The sequence below is a fragment of the Lampetra planeri genome, chromosome 69 (assembly GCF_965212315.1).
Source record: "Lampetra planeri chromosome 69, kcLamPlan1.2.h2, whole genome shotgun sequence".
In the NCBI taxonomy this organism is placed as follows: Eukaryota; Metazoa; Chordata; class Hyperoartia; order Petromyzontiformes; family Petromyzontidae; genus Lampetra; species Lampetra planeri.
Window position 1 is genome coordinate 1,694,221 of NC_136174.1, and position 27,911 is coordinate 1,722,131.

A 27,911-nucleotide genomic window follows, 5' to 3' on the forward strand; every position below is an offset into this window, starting at 1 on the left:
GGGCTGCGCTGATTCCCCACTCAGATTTAATTCAAATCCCTCAAACTTCCACACCGGCGATTTGTACTGCACCAGCGACATCGCTCACGCACACCAACCTGAACCTTACTCTCCCCTTCCATGCTCACCTCACTCCTCAATTTTAAGCTCACCCTCCCATCAGCCCACCCTCCCCTAACCCTCACTTTACCTCACCCTCCCCTAACGCTCAACTTTCCTCACCCTCCGTTCCACCTTCCCCTCACTATCACTTCGCCCTCTCCTCACTATCCCCCCTCTCCTCTGTTTCTTGGGTTTCTGTCTCGGTTTCTTGGGTTTCTGTCTCGGTTTCTTGGGTTTCTGTCTGTCCTAATCCTCAGGATGCACGACTCAGATCCACGATCTTCAATGGTTCATTAAAACGCCACACCCACATCCCAGGGTAGAGAGGCTGCAAGAATCTCTGCCTAACCTCGTGGATCACCTCCATGGAGTCGGCGCGGTGAAACGCCAGGAGCCCCCCGTCCCAGTGCAGGTGAAGACCGATTCTGCGGGGGGAGGGGGCCCCCCTCACCGACAGTGCAGTCTTCACTCCACCATGAAACACTGAGAAGTTTTTGTCACATTTCTCTAAACACCAGGACGCGTCGCTCCCTCCCAGCCGCTGTGCAGCACCACTCCCTTTCCGTGGGATCGTCCCGTACACGACTCCCACCCGCCACCACTCCACGTCCCCCACGTCCACCTCCCAGTAGTGGTGGCCCGACGAGAAGCTTTCACAGCACAGGGCTTGTGCAAAGCTATTAAACCGGTGTGGGTGATAGGGGCGACCCTGGGTGCCACCGGTCAGCGTCACCGTCCTGAGATCCGAGGAGATCTGGAGTTGATTATGAGCTGAGTTTGTGTCCAGAGTCGGTGAGCATCCGTCTGTGACAACAGCGATGACAACATCACTACAGAACACTGTCATCACCATCATCCACCATCACCACCATCAACATTACCATCACCAACCATTATCTTTACCATCAACAATAACATCACAAACATACACATCACCAAGCATCCTCGTCATCAATATCATCGATGACAACAACAGATACATCACCATCACCCACATCATCAACACTATGAACATCAACAACATCATTATCGCAATAAGCACCACCACTAGGACCATCACAAATAATCACCAACATCACTACCATCACCACTATTCCCATCACCACCATCTTCATCACTATCACCAAAATAACCAACACGACCAGCATCAACATAACCAATATCATCATTACTATCATCACTACGACCATCAGCGACATCAGCAAAACCATCACAACCATCACCACCTATATTATCTCCAATGTCACCATCATTACCATCACGACCATCACTGACATCACCACGAACAACACCATCACCAATGCTATCACCATTCCCATCACTCACATCACTAACAGCATAATTACGACCATCCTCATCACGACCACTATCACCATCATTATGACCATTACCAGCATCAGGAACTCATTTGAGGTTGAAACTGCCTCGCAGAGGCCCAGAACTGAATCAGGTATCACCTGCCACTGATGTTAGCCATGGCGGGTAATCAAACCCAGGTAACTGGGTTCGTAGTGCAACGTGGTAACCACTATGCCACCGCTCCCCCATGCACAAATGCACAGACACATTCACAGGCACACACTGCATCTCAACATCACAATTACCTCTGGCTCGTAATGCTGATTATTTACCCAAGAACACCACACTGAGTCTCATAGTGTTGTTCAATACGGTCCTGCAATGGGATGTGAACAAAGACAAAGATCCCCTGTGTAGCCTTCACAGACAATTGGGACAAGTGCTGTCCGTGAGAGTCTATGAAGGCTGGCATGGCACACGAGGTGAATGGCCAGCACCACGCCCATCCACCTTGGTCTCCTAGTGGCGAGTTTGTTTACACACCGCATCAGGTTCCAGGATGTAAACAAAGACATCCCCCGTGTAGCCTTTACAGACTGTGGGGGTAAATAAGCACCGTTGAAGGCTGGCACGACACACGAAGGGGTGGGTGGCCAGCACTACGCCTGGCGGCCTTTGTCTCCCTAGTGGTGATGTTAATAAAATACCATGTAATTATTTGAGTCTGAGTCGACCTCGTGCACACACATGGGGATAATGTATTGTCAAGATGGCCCCATCACCCATGATTCACACTGAAGAACTCACACAGGAGTTTGACTCCAGTTGTCTCCAGGACTTTCAGTGAGGCAATGTCCTCTTGGGTGGGAGCTGAGGGTGGATCTGCTGTAACCCTCCCTGTTCTGTGAAAGCAGAACAGACATGGCTACTGTCTCAAGCAGAGCATCGTCACTCACAGGATCATCACAGCTCCATCTCACAGGCACTCATTAAACAAAGCATAATCACTCATCTCACAATTACAGAATCACCACACAGAATTACTATTACCACATACAGCATAACCACGCACGGTATCAAAACACAGCTTCATCACACATAGCATAATCACACAGCATTACCACACAGCATTACCACACACAGCATCATTACACACAGCCTCATTACACAACATCATCACCACACAGCATCATCACACAGCTTCACCACACACAGCCTCATCACACAGCATCACCACACAGAGCTTCACCACATACGGCACCATCACACAGCATTCACTACACACAACATCCCCACACAGCCAATGTCTCACTGCCCGCACCCCACACTCAGTCCCATGTTGTCGTGTGTCGAGTCGTGAGTGATAGTCGTCTTTACCTGCAAGTCTCCTCCAGGTGCCCCTATGGGAGAAAGAGAGATGCATTAATGTGACTCTACCTCCAATCCCTTGTGATCAGTGGAGTTCCCACTGCAACACCGTGGGTGGAATGTAAACTCCAAAGTATTTGCTTATGACCCCATGATCACCAACACTGACTTACGGTGGAAATATTTCAGTGAGACCAGTTGAAAGTCAACTATAAACTACTATCTTCTTGGTTCTTTCGTAAAGTCACGTAGAAGGAAAATAATATAAATAAAACATAATAAAATAATTCTCACGACGTTTCGGCCACAACGCAAGCAGCCGTCTTTAGGTGGAGAACAGGTCTGTCGAGAGAAGAGTCTGAATGGCACGCCCCAGGCGTGGAGCGACTATTTATGCTGGGATGGAGGGGCGAAGAGCGTCTTGACAAAATAATTTGCATATCAAGAGGAATTCGTTTAGCATTAGAAGAAGTTACAGCAGTAGAGGTTAGTGTAAATGCGATTGGTATTACCTTAGAGTCGCGGCATCTCTTCAGAAAGGTGAGAGACTCGATTAGCTGAGCCTTCTTATACCGGAGCTTGTTGAAGCATTTTAAAGTTTTGTGGAAACCCACCCCGTAGTGGAGGTTAAATTTCGATTGAAAGCTTTCGTGACTGCAGGGATTTATCTTCTTGTTTCTTTCGGTAAAGTCACGTAGAAGGAAATGCGATTGGTATTACCAATCGCATTTACACTAACCTCTGCTGATGTAACGTCTTCTAATGCTAAACGAATTCCTCTTGATATGCAAATTTTTTTGTCAAGACGCTCTTCGCCCCTCCATCCCATCATAAATAGTCGCTCCAAGCCTGGGGCGTGCCATTCAGACTCTGTCTCTCGACAGACCTGTTCTCCACCTAAAGACGGCTGCTTGCGTTGTGACCGACACGTCGTGAGAATTATTGTATTATGTTTTATTTTTATTATTTTATTATTTTCCTTCTACGTGACTTTACCGAAAGAACCAAGAAAATAAATCCCTGCAGTCACGAAAGCTTTAAATCGAAATATAAACTATTATTTAAAAAATTTACATGTAAGGCCCACTGAGCGATAGAGCTCTTCAGAAGCGACCTGGCCACAAATGATAGCTCACGAAGTGGTTCATCACGTGGGAATTTATAGCAGCTCAATACTCTAAACGCACGTGTGAAAAACTGGAGGACCCAGGGAAAAATCTATGAGACCATGGAAAGAGACATGAAAACTCCAATGTATAAGATCGTCAGTGTTGGGATCAAATTCCCGACCTTCGGTATACCAGGCGAGATAGTTAACATCTTGCCACCCCTATGAGGACCAACACTGATTTGCAGGGCAACTATTTCAGAGTGAGACCAGTTGATATTAATCAGTGTTGAGATTAATTTCTGTCGTCAATGCACACGTGGCAGGTCTTACAGAAGTGGTGGTGAATACACAAGAATGTCATTAATACGCGTATGAGACCTCGTATTTATTTTAGCTTCCATAATAGGAACATTGAAGGTAGCGCATCCAAGAGGAGGTACACAAAGTAGGAAGCAGAGATGACATCGGCTCGTGAGCAGGCGCTGGTGGATTGTTGCATCGCGGCATCAAGAGATGTGGCAACGGCTTGGGGAGGCCTTCATCCATCAGTGGATAGATCATGGCTGATGATAATCATGATTACCGTGTACATTGTTATTGCTGTTATTGTAAGGTTTATTTAAAAATGCAATTCCAATAACATTTAGTTTATAATCACAATGAAACAAACTTAATGGGAATCTGTTAAAGAATAGGAGATATAATTCATTTAACTGAGAAAATATGAGCTGGGCTTCCAAATGGCAGTCACTGGAGCTGTGATGCGAATCAATGAGTGGAGCTGTGTTCACAAGCCCAGTGGAAGCGAGCTCTCATTCAGGAGCCTCCCTCTGCTGCTGCTGCTGGTGAGAGGGCTCTGTGCCAATAGCGACACTGGAGACTCATCGCTCACCTGCAGGAACGCGAACGAGTCCCTCTCCTGCGCTAGGGCCTGCAGGCGAGTGGCTGCTGCCTGGAGCTCGCTGATCTCGCGCTGGTAGCGAGCGATCTCCTTCTCGATCTGGGACAGGAGCTTGCGCCCTTTCTTCTCCACTTGCTCTAAAGCCGCCTTCTCCTCCACATCCCACGCTGCTCTCGCGCGGGTGAATCTGACCGAGATTGAGGCCTTTTCAACTGTCATGGATCCCTGCAAAGAGAAATAAATGCCATCTCTGTTCATTAAATTCTGGTCCTCTGTGAAATGACATTCAGGTCGGTGTGAGCTGAGTACAGCTGTGAACGTGTCCAGACAGTGATATGAGTCTGCAGCACTGAGGCCTCCTTCTACTTCTGCCTCTGATAACGCCACTGTGCATTTTCAGTACAACACGATTCGCCTTAACTGGCGGGGGCTGTTTGACAATGACATAATAAAATACCATCATGAGTACATTTAGCTTCCGTGGCATTCTCATTGTGCAAGGCTATCAGGACTATGCTTTGTTAACCTTCGCTTGACGCAAAGGGAAGTCTGTAATTTGCCTTCAGCATGTAGAGCCTGAATGAAATGGGAAGCTAGGCCAATTCCTCTTTAAATGGATGTATTGTGAGAGAAAAAAACACATATGTATGGATGAAGAGAGGGGATCATGAAACCACTTGCTATACAGCCACCTGGCCACCCTAAATCCTGATTGGTTTCAGAAAGATGGTGTACAACAGCCTTTCCCACCTGATGACGGATGCTTGTGTTGCGCCCGAAACTTCGTGATTTATTTTATTTTATACCTACGTGGCTTTACCGAAATAACCAAAGAGTATAGTCTGTGTGTGATCCACCAACTCTGCTACCAGATAATTGGATAAGAGGTACATACCACCTCATCTGACCACTATAGTTCGCAGTCGTTGATGTGGTAAACTGTAAGGTGATATGGGAATCTTGAATTTCAACCACTGATTGTGTTTCTCAGCGGAGATGAGAACCACAACTTTTCTCATCCTGATTATTGAGGTGTATTAATCGGTTTGTTTTTAGTCCCACAATGTGTTTAGAGCAAATGGAAGTCCACGTGAATGAATGGAGTTGTCCTCCATCACAAACCCTACCCCGGACTTGGTACCTGCACGACCTTGCGAGCGGCCTCCATCCGCCTCACGGACTCCTCCGCCTCCTTCCTCTTCTCCTCCACCGCCTGCGTCTCCTCTCCCACTTGTTTCTGTGAGAGACGTCACCAGGGGAGACTCCACTCACTCTCTGAGCGTCCTCTCTCACCCCAACTCCACGTAAATCCCTCCACAGTGACGGGAGCAGTAGCTCCGGTGCAGCGATGGAGGCTGGGGGAGCAAGCGCTGCAGGGAACTAATTTCACGAGGAGCTCAAATGTGCGCAGGGCTTCCTAAGTTGTGGGTGGAGCTACCTAAGCAGTGGACAGAGCTACCTAAGCAGTGGGTGAGGCTACCTGAGCAGTGGGCATGGCTACCTGAGCAGTGGGCAGGGCTACTGGAGTAGTGGGCGGGGCTACCTGAGTAATGAGCAGGGATATCAGAGTGGTGGGTGGGGCTACCCGAGTGGGGGGTGGGGCTAGACGAGTAGTGGGCGGGGCTATCCGAGTCGTGGGCGGCGCTATCTGAGAAGTGGGTGGACAAGGCACCAGAATGGTGAGATGTTATCTGCCTTGCCTGCGAAATAGGAGGTCGTGGGTTCGAACCCGACCCTGATGCTTGTGTAGTGTCGTAGAACGACACTACTGTATTGGCTCGGTGTGGGGGCTGTGTGATGCCGCCGCCGCGAAGCCGCTCGGCGGGCGCCCCCATCTACGACCTCGCCACCACCAAGCGACGGGGCCAACCCCACTTCCCCCTCACCACCTCCCACATAAACACACCCTAACGCATTTCCCCCCCCCCCCCCCCATAGAGCTCCGAGGGGAGGTCACCTGGCTGGCCGGTTTTTACCCGAAAGCCTTCATAGGGACAATCTTCACAGTTTCCTGCAGCCAGGGAATTGGGCGGCCTCCCCCGATGCTGGTTCGCACTGCGGCGCTGTGACCAGGTTGAGATTGTATGGTCACGGCGAGGGCTGTCCAGCCACCACGGTTGAAACGCACCCCCCCCCCACACACACACGTATGAACAAGGCCGGCAGGGGGGCCACAGCCACGAACTAAGGGGAAGCCAGAGGGGGGGGGCAGCTGATTAGCGTGGCGGAGTGCTCAGGAACCACCGGCGCGAAGCAGCCCACAGCGAGTCTTTGTTACGGAAACCGCGGCTGATTGGCATAACAAAGGCGCCCGCAAGCCGCCGCGGCCGGCGTGCGCCCATTTTTAGGGAAACATGGGAATGCGGCTTAACGGGCGTGGCGACCTGATTGGCCAAGAAGGCTCTCGAGTCGGCATCCCTTGATGTAGGGAGACGATAAAAGGGGGGCGCAGCCAGGTAGAGGCCTTTTACTCCAAGAAGTCAGCGCTCGTCACGGCTTCCAGTTCGGCCACCCGAACGTCCGTGAGACGCGTCGAGGTGAGCAGCGAGGAGGCCAACGGAACGCCAAGCGCATTAAACCGTGAGTAAAGAGGTGAAAGCGTATGATAAGTAGATAAATCGGGAATAGACCCTTGGGCGTTAGCGTAGGTCAGCCTTATCGATCCACACTGATTTAACAGCAAATCGCAGGTAGCCAATAATAAATCATTAAGAACTAATCGTAACCTCGTGTGGTCTCGATTAGAAGTGTGAACGCGCACGCGGCTGTGTGTGCGTACGCTCGCGGCGTGTGTAATCAGTGCTCCACCGATGTGCGCTCGTAACGTGGGTATTCGGTGTTGAGACGAGTGCTGCGTGGGGCTGTGTAAAGAGGGAGTGTGAACGGGTGCGGTGCGGTGTGTGCGTATGCTCGCGGCGTGTGTAATCAGTGCTCCAAAGGTGTGCGATCGTAACGTGGGTATTCGGTGTTGAGACGAGTGCTGCGTGGGGCTGTGTAAAGAGGGAGTGTGTACGTACGCCCGCAGCGTGTAAGTGCTGTGCGGGGCTGCGTGAGGGGAGGCATTGCGTTTGATTGAAGGAGAGGCAACACCGTGTTAACGGGCATACAGGAGCCGGTGACGAGCCATGCCCTTCACGCAAACCCGAGGAGGGGGGACCCAGGGAGGGGAACCATCAGACGATAGTCCTTGCCCCGTGAGCGATGAGCCCAGCGGTAGCCGGGGCGGTTTGGACAGCAGCGAGGGGTCGGGGAGTGGATACAGCCGGGAGAGATCTCGGGGGCCAGCGACCCTCACAGCTGTCGGCAGGTGTCACGGGGGTCGTGTCGGGCCGTGACACTCTGCGTGAACCCAACAGGACACGTGACCGGATAAAGGGGGGCCAGGGGCCTCAGGGGGGAATGTGGCCTGGGGCGGAGCCGGCTACGCCAGAGTGGTTATAAGCGGGGCGTGGACGGAGAGCTGTGCTGTTCTGGGCTGTTCTGCTGGGTCATCTCTGGGATGAAGCTCTCCGGTAGCCGCGAGTGGACTAGGCAGCATGTTGGACTGTCCTAGTCCAGTGATGTAGTATCCCCGTGTGTTGGTTAAGTTAGGAAAGGTGGCTACCACCTTAAGTCGTTATGTTAAGTGTTAATTGTTATGTTTCCTAATAAATAGTGTTGCCTCCAAAGTTCCAGTGTGCGCCTGAATTTAACCCACTACACCTGTGTAGAGAGGTTCCGACGGACATACTCGGAGACGGAGGTAAGTTAAGGGCTTTCGCCAGGGTTTATTAAAGCTCATCAATATTACACAGGGTACACAACTCCCAGGGGCTAGGGGTCCTACTCTGAGTCTAGGTCCCTGCCGGCTAGCTCCGGTCTCTCTCTCTCGTGTCGGATCGTGGATTCTGCCGACTCCACCGACCGAAGAGAGAAGCACCTCTACGGCTACCACCGGCTTCTCCCCAGACTCCCTATTCGATCCCTCTCTCTACCCCTGGTTCCCTCTTTACCCTGCTTACTCTACTCGTTCCCACAGTGACCCCGCTTACGTCACGGGGTATCCCTTAAGTACCCTAGGAGACGGGACGTCATCGCACTGAACGGTACACCTGACGTCACGTCCCCATTTTACTGTTCTACATTACCCCCCCCTGTGAAAAAAAAAATGCAGCCGACTCGGCTGTAAATGATATAAAAGTAGAGGAGTCCCAGAACCACAAACCAACATATTCACAACCAACCGACAACATCCAGGCAGCATGACAACAATCAATCAAATTTCAAAACCTTGAAACTCTCATCACGCGCTGCCATCAATACAAAGGCGGAATCCCGATGGCCCAGACAATACACACCAACAAACAACAATTGAGAAGCCCAGACAAACCACACCAAAACCGACAATTGGGCAGTCTAGACAAAACACACCAACATAACACAATTTGGCGATGAGGGCTGGAGGCCGCCGGCAGCGGTCCCACAGGCCGTCAACAGAGCGCACGCCTCCCCATGTGGCACGAATCGCCAGGGCAGGCACCGCGCCAGCTGGTGACAGGCCCCGGGAGAGCTGCAGCAGCCCAGCAGCCCAACGCTGCTCCTGCCAGGCACGCGCCGGCCCGAGTGGCGGCTCCTGCTGCCCATCCTGTGGCGAGATGCAGAGCCGCTGCATCGGCATGGCAACACCCAGGCACCATGAGGTACGGGGCGCGGCGTCGCCGGCGGCCCCCACCACGATCGCGGCAAAATAGCAACCTGGTGCGGCGTCGCTGGCGGCAAAACCTGCATGCACAGCGAGGTGCGGTGCCCCGGCGTGACCCTCGGCTCACCCCACGGCCGCGGCGACATGTGGAGCCGCGGTGGCGGGCGCGCCAAATCCCGCAGGCACGGCGACGCGCGGAACCGCGTCAACTTCCACGCGCGGCGTCGTGCGGAGCTGCGGCAGCGATGCACGGGCTGCGGCGACACCCGCAGTGCACCCCGCCTGCACGGCGATGCCCGGAACCACGGCAGCACCCTCGGCAACTCCCGTGGTGCGGCAAGGTGCGGAGCCCCGGAATCTGGGGCTCCCCCGGCGGGTGCAGCATGGTGTGGAGCTGTGGCGTCGCCGACGGCAGCCCCCGCGCGCGTGGCGTGCTGCGAAGTCGCGGCGGCACCCGCGGTGGAGAACGGCGTCGCGGTCGCCATGGCAGCCATGGCGCCGACGTGCGGCGTCGCATGAACAATGGCCGCCGCCTGTCGCGTCGCAGCCAAAATGGCGGCCGCCTGAGGCGCCCAACCAACATGGCCGCCGGTGGCGACGTCGCAGGCAAAATGGCGGCCAGCTGGGGCGTCGCAGCCAAGATGGCGGCCGCCTCTCGCGGCGTCCCGGCGGTTGACAGTTGCTCCCATCCCGAGTGCGGGCCGGGTGCATCCAACTTCGCCTCCGCGATGTCGAGACAGGCGCAGAGCTGCGCCATCGCCTGCAGGAGCTGCTTCAGCAGGTCTGCGGGGGCGCTCCTCGTCTCCGGCGGCGGCGGCGAGCTGGCACCCCCGCCCGTCGTCTTGCCGGGGCCTGTCACCGGAGCCCCGGATGCCGTGGTCACTGCCAAAGCCTCCTCCCCACCATCTTCATCCTCCGATCGTCCCGTCGCTGGGTTCTTGCGCTCCGCTCCCGATGTAAACATGGTAGCGGCAGTGCAGATACTCTGACACCAGTTGTAGAGAAGTTCCGACGGACGTACTCGGAGACGGAGGTAAGTTAAGGGCTTTCGCCAGGGTTTATTAAAGCTTATCAATATTACACAGGGTACACAACTCCCAGGGGCTAGGGGTCCTACTCTGAGTCTGGGTCCCTGCCGGCTAGCTCCGGTCTCTCTCTCTCGTGTCTGATCGTGGACTCTGCCGACTCCACTGACCGGAGAGAGAAGCACCTCTACGGCTACCACCGGCTTCTCCCCAGACTCCCTATTCGATACCTCTCTCTACCCCTGGTTCCCTCTTCACCCTGTTTACTTTACCCGTTCCCACAGTGACCCCGCTTACGTCACGGGGTATCCCTTAAGTAGCCTAGGAGACGTGACGTCATCGCACTGAACGGCACATCTGACGTCACGTCCCCATTTTACTCCTTTACACCTGTATACAGTCGACCCTTCCACCTCGTGGGGGTTAGGGGCGCAGGCCCCCCATGATCTAAAAAAAACGCGTAAAATGTTTTGGTCCCCTTGGTCCCCTTGGTGAGCGAAGCGGTACAAAAATATACGAGAAACGCGAGATATAAAGATCACTGCGAGGTCACTGCCGTAAACACGCTTGGTGTCCTCCAAACCAGCGCATAGAACCGCAGTTCTTTTTGGAAACTAAATTTTTAAAAAATGTAACTTAAAACAAATTGTGTATATTTATGGTCTGTGTGTCCCGCGCGTGACGTCACTCCAAATGAGGCCAACCCCCCTCATTAATATTCATGAACAGGTGGGGTCCTCTACATGGACTCCCCCCACCTCATAAATAATCATGAACGGGTGACGTCACTCCACATGCCGCACCCCTCCCCAATAACCATTAGCGGGTTACGTCACTCCACATGGGCAACCTCCCCCCTGCCCTCATTAATAATCATGAGCTGAACAATTTTTCTATTGAATATTTCAGATTTACTGCAATATACACCCGTCCTTGTATGGACAAACAAGCTAGTTAAAATATAAAATATATTAATATTATACAATACTGTACATATAATTTATGCATTTATGAGTTACTAAACTTTTTGGGTGTCATCTGCTGGCCTTCGCGTGTCGCCTGCGCCTTTCACAAAACTCCCCAAAACTCCCAAAAAATGCCCATTTCATTTCTTATGCCGACCCCGCGATATATCGAAACCGCGATGGGGAAAGTCGCGATGCAGAAGGGTCGACTGTACTATGAATCTACCCTTCAAAACACTAATTTGAAAAATAAATTGACGGGCATGTAAAATATTAAATCCACTTTCAAATGAGTCTGAGCCACTCGCTGTGGTTTCGTTATAATTAGATGTTGCTGTTGAGAGCCAATGACAGAGTTCATCAGCTGATGCTGCGGTATCGTGGGTACTACTCGGTGACCGTGAGTACCTCTTCCTCACCTTTCGTTTGTCATGCTCCAACTCCAGAGTGACGAGCTCGTGGCCTCGATGATCAACAGTGATGGTGCAGTCACTGCAGACGAGGCGTCCGTCGTTAACGCAGTAGAAGCGGTATTCGTCTCCATGCTCTGCGCACCGTCGATTCTCCAGGTTCACACCAGGTGACACCAGGACATGGTCACTAAACTTTGCCAACTGCTGGTGGGGCGCGACGTGGCTCATACAGAACGACGAATCACACTTGAGGCAAGTCTTCACTGCGGGCTTCCTGCAATGATCGCAGCTAACAGCAGAAGCAGCAGCATCGGCAGCCATGGGCTCAGCCACTCGCAGCTGCTCGATGAGGTTGGTGAGCGTCACGTTCTTGTTCAGCTTGGGCCTCCGAGGGAAGGTCACTCGGCACTGCGGGCAGGACAAGGACTCTGCCGCATCCCAGGCGCCCTCCACGCACTTGAGGCAGAACGAGTGGCCGCAGCTGAGCGTGCAGGGGCAGCGGAAGGCGTCCAGGCAGATGGGGCAGGTCAACTCCCCTGGAGCCTCGCTACCACTGGGAACTGCACTCGCCATGGCCCAGTGGCTTCACTCAGAGACGGGCACTGGATGGAGCTCAGGCAGTCGCTGTCTGTAGCTCAGGCAGTCGCTGGCTGCAGCTCAGGCAGTTTCTGGATGTAGCTCAGGCAGTCTCTGTCTGTAGCTCAGGCATTCGCTGGCTGTAGCTCAGGCAGTCTTTATGTAGCACAGTCTCTGGCAGTAGCTCAGACAGCTTCTTGCTGTAGCTCACGCTATCACTGCCTGTAGCTCCGGCAGTATCTAGCTATAGCTCATGCAGTCTCTGGCGACATCTGAGACGTTAAACCAGGATCAAGCCACCTAAATGTGAGGCAGGTTAAAGTATAAAGTCTTTCAGTTTGATTTGCATATCATGAGGCGCACCCTGGAATGTGTTTGCTTGTGACCGGGCCGAGATGTCTAGGCGCCAGAGGTGGCTAGATAAAGAGTCAGCTCACCTCATCTCAAATCACCTCATCTTAATTAACCTCTTGTTAACTCAGCTCATGTCAACACACTTCTGTGAAGGTTGGTCCATCTTGGCCCGATGAACACTCTTGTTGTCCACGCAGATGCTCTCACAAGCAACAGCTACCCTCCAATTATACAAACTCACGAGCCCCACTGTCATGCAGAGATAACGTAAGTTGTCCCCCAACACAGTGTAACTCACCGCTCATCCAGACAGTCCAGAAAGGACGTGGAAGTTGCAGTTGAAAAAGTCCCTCCTGCCTAAGTTACACTCTTAAGTTCAGTCTCAAACAGGTCCACAGGGTTCACGAAGTTTGTCTAAAACATTGGCCACGAATAATGAGCCTGGCTCGGTGCACCGCCAGGGACTCGCCACTCAAAGCAGATGGCCTCCATTGGCACCGCAGGTGTCCTCAACAGTCTGAAACGAAAAGAGCTGCTGCAGTTGTTGTTGTTGGGTTTTTCGCACAATCAAAAACACTAATTTGAAGAGGAATTGGCTGAATGTCCCAAAACAATATTTCATTGAAAAGAGACTCATTGAGGCTTTACTTGTTGAAGGACAATTTACGCAGATTATTCTTCGCTTAAAGTGACAAATACAATATAAAAAGATGGCGACCTCCAGGGCAGTGGCGTCGCCATCCACTAGTCGAGCGGTGGCTCGAGTGCTGCCTCGGCGAGCCTCGCTGCGTCTGTCAACAGCGTTGCTCATCTCAACAACTTATTTTATATTTATAGCACACATTTTCTCAATGTGCTTAACAAAGTTTAAAGAAAGTTTTACATAAATCAATGATATGGATGGCAGAGGCGTGTTAAAGGCTGGGGAATGGGTGACTGCGATAGGGGATACTTAGAGATTACGAACGGGTAAGGGGAAGGAAGAGTAAGAGTGTGACAGTGGGTAACCAACTCCAGCGTCACTACATAATACCTCCACCATGGTGAACTATTTTGCAGGCCGGTCGGCACCACAATGTGGAATAAGCAGCGACACCCATGGGCCAGGATTTGAAGTGATGAAGCAATTTTACTTCTGTGCTTAGGCCTGGTTACAGGCAGGAGTGTGAGATACGTGTAGGCCTACCAACACGGCCGCACACCCCCAGAACACACAATTCAACACACACATTTCACACACAGGACCAAAACCAACTCCACTGTCCACATACACTTCAGACACTCCGCGGATATCCCTGAATAACCGTACCATATATTCAATCCACGGGACCGGGAAACCTACACTGCGGTTTTTAGCATCAGTCCAATGGGCCTACAGTGGGCTGGATCTTGAGTCCTGCTTTCTCCCTTCTGATCCTCACACCAGGCATTGGGGTCTTTGCTTCCACCCCAGGGTGAGCTGCCTTGCTCGCTCAGCTCACTGCTGCTGCTGCGCCCGCTGGTGCCGCTGCCTCCTCCACTGTGGCGGCTGCTTCTCCCGCTGGTGCTGCTTCTTTTTCTGGTGCTGCTCTAACAGTCAATCCCCTTGTATACTGGAAGGTGCCAATGTATTTTGGCCACCCAGTCCCTAGCCACATCCAGATAATTTCAGGTTCAAATTGACCGGAAACCAGTCGAGTCAGACTCGTAGGCTGGTCTCTCGAGCACCCCCAACACAGCTTCACCTCATAATCAACGTTTTTGGGTTTAGATCGCGTTATTTATAAGTGTGTCGTAACCCTCCACCACCCGACACGGCCAATCAGTACTCAAATTGTAAATGTTGTGGTTTCACGCTTCAACACACCGGTGGGCTAAAGCAGTGAACTATTTGTCTTTTGTCAACGTGACACTTTTTTACTGATTGACCGTGTCGGGTGGTGGAGGGTTACGACACATTTATAAATAACGCGATCGAAACCCAAAAACGTTGATTATGAATAATATTGGTCGCGAAAGCCTACGTGTTAAACAGCTTCACCTACTGTATCATCATTGAACACCACTGTGAACCACGTAATATTGTATCCGTGACAACGAGATAGGGTAATCAGGATTTACGATAGAGAAAGAGGGTAAGAAATGAGGCTGCTTCATGTACAGGGGCAGTGTAGAGTCTATGAACAGTGTTGAGTCTATGGGCAGTGTTGAGTCTATGGGCAGTATTGAGTTTATGGACAGTGTTGAGTCTATAGGCAGTGGTGAGTGTATGGGCAGTGTTGAGTCTATGGGCAGTCCTGAATCTATGGGCAGTGCTGCTTAATGTACTGGGGATGTTTATCCAGTCGAGGGTCCAAAGAGGAATAAGGATCGATAACGGGATTGAGTACAGGGAGAAAGAGGCACAGAGAAACAGGGACTCAAACTACAACATCGCACCCTGTCCTCAACTTATTTATTCACCATCTCACCCACTCATCCATTCACTTCGTCATTCACTCACTCTTCATCTCACTCACTTTCCTACCATCTCAGTATTTCACCCACTCGCCATCTCTGTCACTCAAGTACCTCTTCATTCACTCATTCTCCTCACCCATCAACTCACTTATTCACTCACCCAATTACTCACCACTATCTCACTCAACCACCTACAATCTCAGGTACTAATTCACCCACTCATTCATTCACCCATTAATTAACTCATGCACACACCCACCATCTCAGTCATTTGCTCACTCATTCTCTCACTCAAGATCTTAGTAACTTATTCACCCACTCACTAATTCACTCACCCACTCACTCATTCACTCACCCACTCACTCATTCACTCACACACGCACTCACGCAACCACCATATCACTCACTCATGCACAATCCCACTCGCCCACATAGGCATGTCACAAGACGTGCCGTGGAAAGTGCCGGCGTCTCAGCTCTAGGGGTTGCTGGTCAAAGTCCATCTCAACTAACCTCATGTCAACTCACCTAATCTCCAATAACCTCTTGTAAACTCATCTCATGTCACCTCATTCTCACACACCTCATCTCACCTCAATTCAACTCACTTCATCTCAACTCACCTCATTCTCACCTTCTCAACTTACCTCACCCGCACATACCTCACCTTAAAATCACCTCACCCACTCACTCACTCACCCAATAATTCGCTCGTGCTCCATTTCAAACATTCACTCACCATCTCACGCACCAACTTACTCATTCTCAACTGGTTAAAAAAAGAGCGTGAAGGAGAGAGCGATGGAGAGAGGCATGCGTGAGAGATAGAGTGCGAAATACGGTGGGGGGAGAGGGGGGTGGAGATAAGAAGCAGTGTTTGGGAGTGGGTAGGAAGGATTGTAATAAACAGAGTGAGAGAGAGGGAGAGAGACTTTGACTGTGAAACCACTTTCATTGCTGCCAGCAGAAAAAGCACTGGAGCCGATTTCGATGCAAAGCAACATCGAATGCAGGGTGACGTCACAAAAAGGCCACGACCACCCGCGCGGGCCATGTGGTGCTTGCACCCGCCATGCACAGCACGAAACAGCGCGTCGTCACGCACGGCAGGTTCACTATGTCAAACGCATAATGCCGTTCGCGCTGGTGCAGAGGGCTTGACTGCCCCCCCCCTCCCCCACACCGTTCAAAATACACGCGAGAGTCGCCGGCATTGGAGTGGCTACGCGTGGTCCAGCTGGAGCCGTGCCTTGAGCAGCCCCCCTTCGAACATTGACACAACCGCAGAGCAGCCGTCACGTGTCGCCTTGCGGCATCTTTATTTATTTCCCTGGTCTTTTAAAGGAGAGAGAGAGAGAGAGTGTGGAGGGAGGGAGACTTGGAACTCATCCACAAGTAAAACGGAACTCGGGGCAAATCAAAGCTGGAAAATCACTGCTTCCGAAGCCAAAATTACGTTGACGACGCAGCGATGGGTGCGTGCCAACAAAATAAATAAATAAATAAACGGCTGCAACTCGAGTGGAACTTTTTTTCGTACAATCTTGATCTTGCTATTCAAAGTGGGGGGGGGGGGGGGGGGTGTACTGATACAGAAGGAGCGGTGGCGAAGTGGTTAGAGCACTGTGCTATGAACCCGGCATATCCTGAGTTCGATATCAGACCCTGGTGAACGACGTGAGTCACCAACACCTGAAAACACCATCTGCTACACGGTGCACGTTAACGAGCCCATGCATTGACACTTTCATAGTTTCACAGAGAGACCCATAGACTCACATAGACACCCATAGACTCATCATACAGAGACCCAGACTCACATAGACAACCATAGACTCATCAGAGAGACCCCATAGACTCACCACGCAGATACCCATAGACTCATCACACAATGAAGTAGGCATCAGCGCGTATTCCAACAGAACGGGCACGGTTCAGGGGGCAGAGAACAACAAAAATTAATGGTAGGTTTTTACCCTTTTAACTGGTACAAAACTGACACCTTTATTCAAGGTATCATGTTTGCAATGACCACAACACAAGTAGTCAATAAAGCAAACAAAAAAAAGCAACTCTGATAAGGATAATAATATGCACTGTCCTTGAAGTTGATTGGCCCACACCCGAGACGGCTTTCTTTAGAGCCTAGTCCCCATTGGTGTAGGGCCAGATGACACCAGAAGGCGTACGCATTCTGGTGTCATCTGGCGAGTGAATGTTTGAAATGAATAAAGGTGTCAGTTTTGTACCAGTTAAAAGGGTAAAAACCTACCATTATATTTTGCCACTGGTAAAAGAGATCTCATAGTGTAAACAAAAATTAAATGAGGCAAAAAAACTAGTTTTTCAACTCATACACTTTTATTTGCATTCAAACGTAGAAAATACATTATTTTGAGCCCAGAATTTATTACATTTGAATTAAGAGGGTGGCTTGCGTAAATAAATTTAAACATATGGAAAGGAAACCACCCACTTTTATTCAATAGGTCAATTTGATATATTCTGGTCTGTTTGCTGATGTTGTTCCCTCTGCTCCACAAGAATGGGAATTACAGAAATTATATTTGTCACCATTCTGGATCACCGCACAGCATTTGCAGTTTGCTATCAAAATTCCAGCACCATGATGATTGAACAGCTGTTTTAAACCGTTCAGCAACTTGTAGCCAATTTCAGGAATGTTCCGTTTGTCATCCAGATTTCCGAAAATTGATGGAGCATTATCATACACTATTGAGAACGAGGCGTAGAACATGATGACGTCGATCTGGATGACAGCGAAGTTTTTTACGTCCAGGAAGCTGGACTCTGGTATGTTGATGTTGGACATAGCGAAGAGCATTCTAATTATTTTGTAAAAATTGTTGCCTTCAATCAGCACTTGTTTGTATATGTTAGTGCTCCATATCGATGGTGGAAACAAGCGGGACTCAACAATTGTTGAGAGTGCCATGGCACTTCATTGTGTTCCAGCTTAGGAAGAATTCATAAAAACAGCATTTGCTTGATTTTCGATTTAAAGCTTTCGTGACTGCAGGGATTCATCTTCTTGGTTCTTTCGGTAAAGTCACGTAGAAGGGAAGTAATAAAATAATAAAAATAAAACATAATAAAATAATTCTCACGACGTTTCGGCTACAACGCAAGCAGCCGTCTTCAGGTGAAGAATGAGACACTACCAAGCTAGGAGCTTATATATAAGCTGGGTTGGAGGTGGAAGAGCGCCTTAACAAAAAGAAGGTGCATATGAAGAGGAATTTAGCATATTCATGGAAATGCGTAGGAGGTGGGTGGGGGGGTTTCAAAGTCATATTATGCCCATGCATTATGCAGGATCAGCAGCACCAAGGGGGGGTGCAGGGAGTAGCATTAACAAAGGAAAGGAATGTCAATGATATGTAGCTGCAGTTACTAAACAACCACGTAGAAAACTAAAGTATAAACTACATAAAAAACTAAAGTATAAACTGCATAGCACCATCAGTATACTTACTATACTCTACAATAAGCTGAGTTACTAACAGCAAGTAATACATTACAATTCTACGTCGTAAAAATTATATAATATGCTTCCATCTAAACTTTATTCTCTTACATCACACGAGCATATACCGTACTATATACTGCCATAGATAAACCCAACATTAAATTATATACTGTATTGCTATAAACCACCCTAAACCTTATACATTTTAATATAACACTATGTATTATTCTACCCACCCTAATGTGTATCGAAATGGTTTATTACGTCCTTCCAATGATTGCTAAGCCAGAATCCATCTTCTCGGTTAAAATTGTCTCTGTGTTTGTATATGTGGATCGCCTCATGAACGAATCTCTCATGATAGCCAGATGGCTTGCAGAGAACCTCTGTCTTGGAGAAGTCAATGTCATGTGAGCCCACTGAGTTGTAACAGTGATCTGCCACGGCTGAGGTGTTTGTCCTACCGTGTTTCAGGTCAGCTTTATGTTCACGGATGCGGTCTGAGACATGTCGTTTGGTTTCCCCAATGTAACTGCTACCACAAAGGCAACTTTGTTTGTAGACGCCAGGGTACTGTATGTCTGGAACCACATCTTTTACAGACGGTACCAGATCACGGATTTTATGTACTGTGTTGAATCGGACCTGGATCTTGTGTTTAATCAGGATTTTGGAGATCTTTTTTGTGACCCCAGCAATGTAGGGTAAGGTGATGGTTTTGAAAGGCTCCTCAGCAGAATCCTTCTTGATGGTTGGAGTGATGGATTTGCGGATTGTGTAGTCGGAGTAACCATTAGCCTTAAGAGCTTGGAGTACGTGTTTGTATTCACTGGCAATGTGTTCCTGGTCGGAGATGCATTGGGCTCTATGATATAGAGTCTTGATGAGGGAATTCTTCTGGGATGGATGGTGGTGGGAATCCGGTTTTAGGTAAGCATCCGTATGGGTGGCTTTTCTGTAGACAGAGTGGCTCATTGAACCATCAGGTCTCCTTTTGATTAGGACATCCAAAAAGGGTAGCTTGCCATCTTTTTCGACTTCCATGGTGAATCTGATGGCTGGGTGTATGGAATTGATGTGGTCGAGAAATTGGTCTAGAGCAGGCCGGCCACATTACATTTCGATCTCCTTAGCGAATCATAGCAACATATCGCATCATCACGCGCTGCACCGTTCCGAATTGTGATAAAGTTACAATTGAGATGCAGGTGGGGGGTTGTGGTAACCAGAAAAGGGGGCAGACATTTTAGTCACTGAGACTTGTGTTTTGTTGTGCACAGATTTTGACAAAGCAGCTGCAGGTGACTAAGTCACACGATTTCGAGTGATTTGGTTGCGCAACTCGTCTCTAAGATGTGGATTTGGATTTAAAAAAATGTGAGACAATCCGTTTTGTAATTTTCCAAATTCTATCATTCAATCCGTGTCCATAATCATCAGCATTGTCCTTAGCACTGAAACATTTATTATCAGTAACACGTTACCTTGAGGATACAATACTGCGATAGAACCAGGAAACGCCGATTTGTAGTTAATTTAAGCGGCACAGCTGACGGTAATGTACCTGGACACATCTGTCACTTCTTCCTTACAGTACATCTCCTGCGCAAAAAGGAGACAAACGTAACCCACGATGCATCAATTCACTTCACAATAACGCTGGCATACGCTCACATACAGCATGATGGATAAGATAAGGAGTTTTGTCAACAGGGATATACTCCACATATTCAAGGGCCTCTCCATCGACATAGTTGGGGGATGTTTGGCTGGTCCAATCACGGTTCTTATCTAATTTTAATGAGATTTATATAGCATCTTTACGAAGGTGTTTTACAGCAATTCTGAAATCGTATATAGCTTGATGAATTAAATGAAGAATTGGGTTATTGTAAAGTGCTGGTGTACTTTTGATGACAGTAAAAAAAGAGGGATGGATAAAGAGGGGTTTTGATAGGCCTGGTCGTAGCTGGGGCGGGGAGGTGACAGAAAGCTTGGGTGGCTGAAAAAACAATGAGGCATCGTTGTATTGCGAAGACAAAGGGGGGTGGCCATGGGCTGGAGCCAGGAGGGAGAAGAAGGCCACCACACCACAGACGACGTCCACAACGTCTGTGCAGTGCAGCAGCGCAGTTCCGGAAGAGCCCACGACAAGGTAAAAGGTACAGCTTCAGCCCAGCTCGCTTGCCATGGACACGAATTTTCCCTCCATGCCCGGCATGCTGACACGGTTAAGACTCCCCATAGGGGCAGGAGCTCGCCCTCCCATCCGGCCACGTGGGATGGCGAGGAATTCGCACGGCGCCGGCGTGGCCCGGCGGGCGACCGCCGACAGCCGGGCCACCAAGAGGACGTGTGGTGGGCGTGGAGGGCAGGCAAGAGACGCGGGAGGGGAGCAGCGCCGATCGTAAAAAGTGAAGAGGAAGCCACGAGGTGCCGGCGATGGTGCGGCTCAGCGAGGAACCGCTGGCAGCCAGGCTGCTGTGAGGACGACCAAGGGGCCGTTCATAAATGACGTCACGCGATTTTGGACGATTTTTTAACCCCCCCCCACTCGTCATACGGCGTCACAAAAACTCCAACTCCCCCTCAAATATGACGTCACAAAGCTCTGCCTTCCCCTCCCCTACCTCGCTCTCCTTCTCTCTTCTTCTTCTTTCCGTCCACCACTATCATTTGTTTTACTTTTTATTTCGGCGACTTCTGTTTTGTTGTTGCGGGCGCCGCTTCCTGATCACGTCTCCTGCCTGCTCCCGCCCCCATTGGGGGCCGTCCATAAATGACGTCACGCACCTAGAGGGGGGGTCAGACATTTGTGACGATGTGTGACGAGGGGGGGGGGTGAGAATTGTGACGTCACGTAAAAATGCGCAACTTTAAATAAATATAGAATTGTTATAACAACACTGATTGTTATAACAACACTCCTACAACATCAGAGTGCAGCGCCACATTAAATACGCACTACAATGACAATAGTTTAAAGCGATTTGAAGCATGTTTTATTTTCAAAATGGAAATATGATTTGGGGGGGGGGGGGGCAGAGCTTTGTGACGTCATAGTTGAGGGTGGGGGTCTGATTTTTTGTGACGTCGTGTGACGAGGGGGCGGGGTCAAAAATCGTCCAAAATCGCGTGACGTCATTTATGGACGGCCCCTGTTGACACATACGCGCACGAGAGAGAGAATAATCCGTGGCTGTGTTTGGTTGTTCCATTGAAAGAAGTTGGACGACCGTCCGCGATCTGTGATCGTAACGAACGTTCACGTTGCATTCCCGAGGAGCAAGGCGGTCCATCATGACACTGTGACCTGCATCCACACCCAAAGGTGGCTTCATCAGAGCTTAACGCTGACCCACGCAGGACACGCCCCCCCCTCAGGCCCCGCCCACCTACCCTCAGGCCCCGCCCACCTGACCCCTGATTTTGGCGGGAAACCAACATCAGATTGGCGGCAGTGATGTTGCTAAGCAGCGAGGCGGTGAGACACGGGCTGAGGTAAAAGTTTTACTTCTTGCGTACATGTGTAGTGGTGGTATTGACGTGCGCCGACTGTGACAGTGATGGATCACGGGGCGGCGCGGGGTGCGGGGTTGGGCACGCGTTGTGGGCGTGGTGTGGACGCGCGCGCCGGGAGTGACAGATGACGGGGCGGCGCGGCGTGGGTGGTGAGGCACGATGAGATGTGGGAAAAGAGGATCGTAGCCAGCGCCCAGCGATTGGTCGAATAAGTGGGTGCTCGCAGCGACGTCCGCAGGTGGGGTATAAAGGGGGACGCGCGAGAGCACTCGGGGAGAGTTACCCAGTTGAAGACCCGAAGACGGAGCTGAAGACCTAGTGCCCCGAGACCCCTAGTCCCGCCGTCCTTGTGGGGACCGGGGCCCTGTGTGGCTTGGAGGCGAGGCTGTGGGACCCGGGGTCCGACGCCCCCGTGGGTCGGGCTGGGGACCCACAGTCGAGACGGATACCCCGGGCAGGGAGTGTCCCGAGTAGCTCAGTGGCGTTAGTCGCCGAGTAGCTAAGTGGATGTTGGTCATCCGAGTAGCTCAGTGGGCGTTAGTCGCCGAGTAGCTAAGTGGGTGTTTGTCACCCGAGATACTAAGTGGATGTTGGTCATCCGAGTAGCTCAGTGGGCGTTAGTCGCCAAGTAGCTAAGTGGGTGTTTGTCACCCGAGATACTAAGTGGGTGTTTGTCACCCGAGATAGCTAAGTGGGTGTTTGTCACCCGAGATACAAAGTAGGTGTTAGTCACCTGTAAACGAGTTTGATAAAATAAAGAGTGTGTTACCCGTGAAGTCGTCTCCCGCCGAGTTACTACATTACAACTGGCGTCAGAAGTGAACCTGTCTTCAAGAAGTATGGACACAAGGAAGACTACCCGTACCCACGAGCGAGGTCGGGACGACGACGGCGTACCGGGGACACCAACCTCGGGAGGAGAGGACGAGGAGTGGCCGCCGATGCAGCACCTCGCGGTGATGGCCGACGCTCTGCTTGCCTCCGACACCAGCCTCCAAGACGCACACTCCCGGTTGGCGGAGTTGCTGCTCGCCGCCGCTGCAATCTTGGCCGAGATCTCCATTCCAGCGGGCGGGAAAACGGCTGCGGGGTTGGAGGAAGGAGCGAGGCTGGCGGGATCCCGCCAAAAGGCGCTTCGCGCCAAAAGTCTGGAAGTTCCCGCCGTTTTTGAGGGGCCGCCATTGATTGGCGGGAAACACGGACGCCACGTGGCCGGACACCTCCGCGCAGCGCAGCCCACGTCATCAGCGCGCGCCGGAGCTCTCCATTTTGCGCCTGACAACCGAGCCGACATTTTAGACAACTACAGCGGAGCGCGGGAAAATCTCTCCGACGTCGACGACGATCGGGTCCTCCAGCAAAGATTGCCCGCGCTGTCGGCGTTCAAGGCGGATGGGGGCGACTGGGGAGCCTTCCAACGAAGGTTCCTCGCTCATCAGGAGATGTCGGGGTGGTCCGACACCACTGCCCTGCGTGCGTTGCCAGCGATGCTTGACGACGACGCGCTTGCAGCCTTCACATCTGCTGCAAGGTCGTCCCGCTCTACGCTCCAGGCCGCACTACACCTGATGGCGAAGGTGTTCGGGCCGCCCTCCACGTGTCGCCACCAGTTCTACGATCAGCGGAAGGTGGCTGGAGAAACGACGCTCGCCTATCGCACGGCACTACTCGCCTTGGCGGACGCAGCTTTTCCCCGCATGGATAAAGAGGGGAAGGACGCCATGGTGACGGAGCAGCTGCTGGTGTTGGCCCACGAGTTGGGGGTCCCCATCAATGTGGCGGACGAGATGGATATCTGCTCCCTGGCGATCGCCACGAGCATTCACGCGTACGAGGTCCTCAAACGCAGGCCGGGGGTCGTCTGCAATTTGGCGGGGAACGCGGTACTGGCAGCCACGATCGCCGAACCTCAGCCAGCTGCGGTGCAGGAGCAGGCCTTCGCTGCATCGCGTCCGGGGGAGTGGAGAACGGGAGGTCGTTCGCCCACACGTTCGCCCCGCAAGCTGGAGCAACCGAAACCTACGACGTCCGTCGTCTGCTACAACTGCGGCCTTCGGGGTCACGTCGCAGCCGGGTGCCGGGCCCCGCGTCAGCGCGCCACAGGACCACGTTGGGACGACGACCAGGGCCACAAGTCATCCCAACAAAACCCGGCAAGTCGCGGCACCTCACACGTTCGGTCCACAAACACGGCACATTCGGGTCGCCGCTTCGCGGTGGGGGGTTCGCGGCTGGGTGCCGGGGGTTCATTTCGGCGAGGGGGGTCCGTACGCGGCCCGCAAGCAGTCGAGTGGTCCGAATTGGCCCACAGGATCGTGGCTGCGTCGGCCGGGTCGTCCGTGGTAACGGGCTTCATTGACGGGGTTGAGGTCCGGGTGCTTGTTGACACGGGTGCGTCGGCCACCATCATCTCGGACCTTATTTATAACATTCTTCCCGTTCAAAGTAGACCCCTTCTGCCAGTAGACGTGCCATTTAATGCGGCGAATGGGGGATCCCTGGGGATCATCGGCCAGATTCGGGCGACTATTTGCATTGGTGACATCAAATTGGCGGGCCCTATTTTTGTATCATCATCGCTGGCCGTTCCCTGTTTGCTAGGTACGGACTTTTTGTCCAAAATGCCCATCAAAATTCTCATAGATCAGGCCTGCATTGAGCTTCCGTCAGGTCGGCGGCTTGCGTTCTTGACGAGCCCTACCAAAATACGCACGGTTTGTGCGACGGTGCAGGCGCTGGCAACTCAGACTGTAAGGGTGCCCCCGGGATCGAAAATGTTGGTACCCCGTCGGTTGAGGAAGCCACTCGAGGTGGGCGCGGTGGCACAGGGGGGGCCGTTGGGGCCGTCTAACAGGGCCAGAAGGGGCCTCGACTTAGCGGTTGCTCAAACCATGGTGAGAGGGGACAGTGAGCCGTTCGTAAGGGTCCTGAATACGGGGTCGCGGCCGGCCGAAATTGCGCAGGGAACGGTGCTGGCTCACGCCGCGCCGCTACCCGTTGAGGAACGGCTCGTGTCTCAAGCGGATTTCACTGTCGAGTCGCATCCTCCAAGTGATGAGGGGACAGAGTGGTTGGACTCGTTGTGTGCCGGTTCTGCTAACTTGTCCAAAGTGCAATTGGGAGTCGACGCTCCCACGGGGAGGGATTCGCTGTTGTCATTGCCCCTCATTGAGTGGGGCCGTCTCCAAATGTCCGACAGCTCCCTACTTACGCTACGTCGAAAAGTTGGCGCTCCCGAGGTAGGGGATGCGCGGGTCGGTTCCTGGGTGTGCAGACAGGGCCTTTTGATGAAGTGGGACAACATGTCCCGGGGTCACGTGCTCGTTGTGCCTGTTGCTATGCGGGGTAAGGTCGTTCTGGCAGCTCATGAACGGCTCATGCATCTGGGTTTTCAAAAAACGCTCGCCCTAATCCAGCGAGACTATTATTGGCCGGGGATGGGTAACGACGTGGCGAACATTCTTAAGGGATGCGTAGGGTGCGCCGAAAGAAAACCGCCACCATTGGCAGCTAATCCACTGCTGCAATCCATTCAAGTTTCGCGCACAAACGAATTGGTTGCGTTGGACATCTTGGGGCCCTTTCCTGCTACACCGAGGGGAAATAGGTTCCTGCTGGTTGGCGTAGAATACTTCACCCGATGGCCCATGGCATGGCCACTCGCCAACCAGTCGGCTGCAGCGGTGGCGGACGCCTTCGTCCAGGGTTATGTTTTGGACAAGGGCGCCCCCGAACGCTTGCTGACGGATCAAGGAAATAATTTTTCGAGCGGTTTGTTGCGCGAGGTGTGCGACCTGTTGGGTACAATGAAAGTGCGTACTTCCCCCTACCACCCGCAGACTGACGGGATGGTTGAGCGTCTGAACAGGACGATTACGTCTATGTTGTGCCAACAGGTCTGCGACGATCAGGTTGATTGGGACTTACAGGTGCCGGGGGTACTCGCGGCCTATTGAATGGCCCCTCATGCGGCGACGGGGTTTTCCCCATTTTTTCTTATGTATGGGCGGGAGGCCGATCCGGCCATGGACGTCCAACTGGGGATTTCCCAGCCACGTGCAAAATCTAAATTGGCAGACCACATCAAATTTCATATCGCAAAATTGACTGAAGCACGGGAGGCGGCGAGGTTGAATTCGCGGTCGCGGCAAATTGCGAACGAGAGATTGCATGAGCGGAGGGTGCATACGCATGATTGGAAACCAGGCGATAAGGCCTGGCTGCATTGTCCACATGCACCGTTGGCTACGTCCCCCAAGTTGTTGAGACCTTGGAGGGGACCGGTGGAAATTGTGCGGGTTGCACGACCCCAGAGTATACAGATTAAATGGGAAAAACGCCGTTGGTACGTGCACCCCTCCCGACTGAAGCCCTATACGGCACCGTGTGACCCCATTCTGTGCCGTAACGACCGGGCGTGTGATGTGACCGTCGACTCGGGGAGGGAGGTGTCGCAGGCTGCTCCTCACGTGTTTCCACCTGACCCACCCCCAGGTGCCTCGGGCTTGACGGCTGCTAACCGTCGGGAGCCTGAACCCCGGGGCACGCACGGGTCCTCGATGCCTGGCCGATGTCTTCCTGAACCGCCGGCACCACCGGACGTTCAACCGCGTCTGGTGCCGTACGACGGACCGGCAAGGCGGACTCGGGCTAGGGCTCAACAATTTTCATGAAGACGTTTTTTTCTCTACACCGAGCTCGCCCGGTGTTCCCCTCTGACGGGGTAATGTCCCGTTGTAGGGACGCTCGGAAAAAGAAGGGGACACTGCACGAGTCGGAAGGGAAAAAAAAAAAAAAAATTTCCATTTATTTTCCTTTTTGCATACACATTGCTATTGTCACTCGCCGGTTTGTATATATTGTTCTATTGTCGCGGTGGCATTGGTTGAGGGTTGCGGATGGTAGTGTTCGCGTCGTGTTGTGTTGTTAAGTTAGTTGTTGTTCTTGTTGTTGTGTTGTGTTACGGGGCACACAGGGCGGTTTGTATATTTTTATAGCAGCCGGGTCGGCTGCGAGCTATGTGGTAGGGGGTGATGTAGTGGTGGTATTGACGTGCGCCGACTGTGACAGTGATGGATCACGGGGCGGCGCGGGGTGCGGGGTTGGGCACGCGTTGTGGGCGTGGTGTGGACGCGCGCGCCGGGAGTGACAGATGACGGGGCGGCGCGGCGTGGGTGGTGAGGCACGATGAGATGTGGGAAAAGAGGATCGTAGCCAGCGCCCAGCGATTGGTCGAATAAGTGGGTGCTCGCAGCGACGTCCGCAGGTGGGGTATAAAGGGGGACGCGCGAGAGCACTCGGGGAGAGTTACCCAGTTGAAGACCCGAAGACGGAGCTGAAGACCTAGTGCCCCGAGACCCCTAGTCCCGCCGTCCTTGTGGGGACCGGGGCCCTGTGTGGCTCGGAGGCGAGGCTGTGGGACCCGGGGTCCGACGCCCCCGTGGGTCGGGCTGGGGACCCACAGTCGAGACGGATACCCCGGGCAGGGAGTGTCCCGAGTAGCTCAGTGGCGTTAGTCGCCGAGTAGCTAAGTGGATGTTGGTCATCCGAGTAGCTCAGTGGGCGTTAGTCGCCGAGTAGCTAAGTGGGTGTTTGTCACCCGAGATACTAAGTGGATGTTGGTCATCCGAGTAGCTCAGTGGGCGTTAGTCGCCAAGTAGCTAAG

The 27,911-nt window shown here is 52.1% G+C and overlaps 2 protein-coding genes across 2 annotated transcripts in view; one reads left to right on the plus strand and one right to left on the minus strand.

Annotated features, from left to right (window-relative positions):
• Window positions 1-27,911, plus strand: part of LOC144737446 (E3 ubiquitin/ISG15 ligase TRIM25-like) — a 227,628-nt gene that overhangs the window by 64,179 nt on the left and 135,538 nt on the right. The window lies entirely within an intron of this gene.
• LOC144737448 (E3 ubiquitin/ISG15 ligase TRIM25-like) lies at window positions 206-12,760 on the minus strand. Its single transcript, XM_078620158.1, has 6 exons — window positions 11,872-12,760; window positions 5,923-6,018; window positions 4,773-5,006; window positions 2,779-2,801; window positions 2,209-2,303; window positions 206-906 (listed from the first exon to the last, which is right to left on the minus strand). The coding sequence occupies exons 1-6, from the start codon at window positions 12,436-12,438 to the stop codon at window positions 356-358; spliced, it is 1,566 nt and encodes a 521-aa protein (XP_078476284.1). The 5' UTR covers window positions 12,439-12,760; the 3' UTR covers window positions 206-355.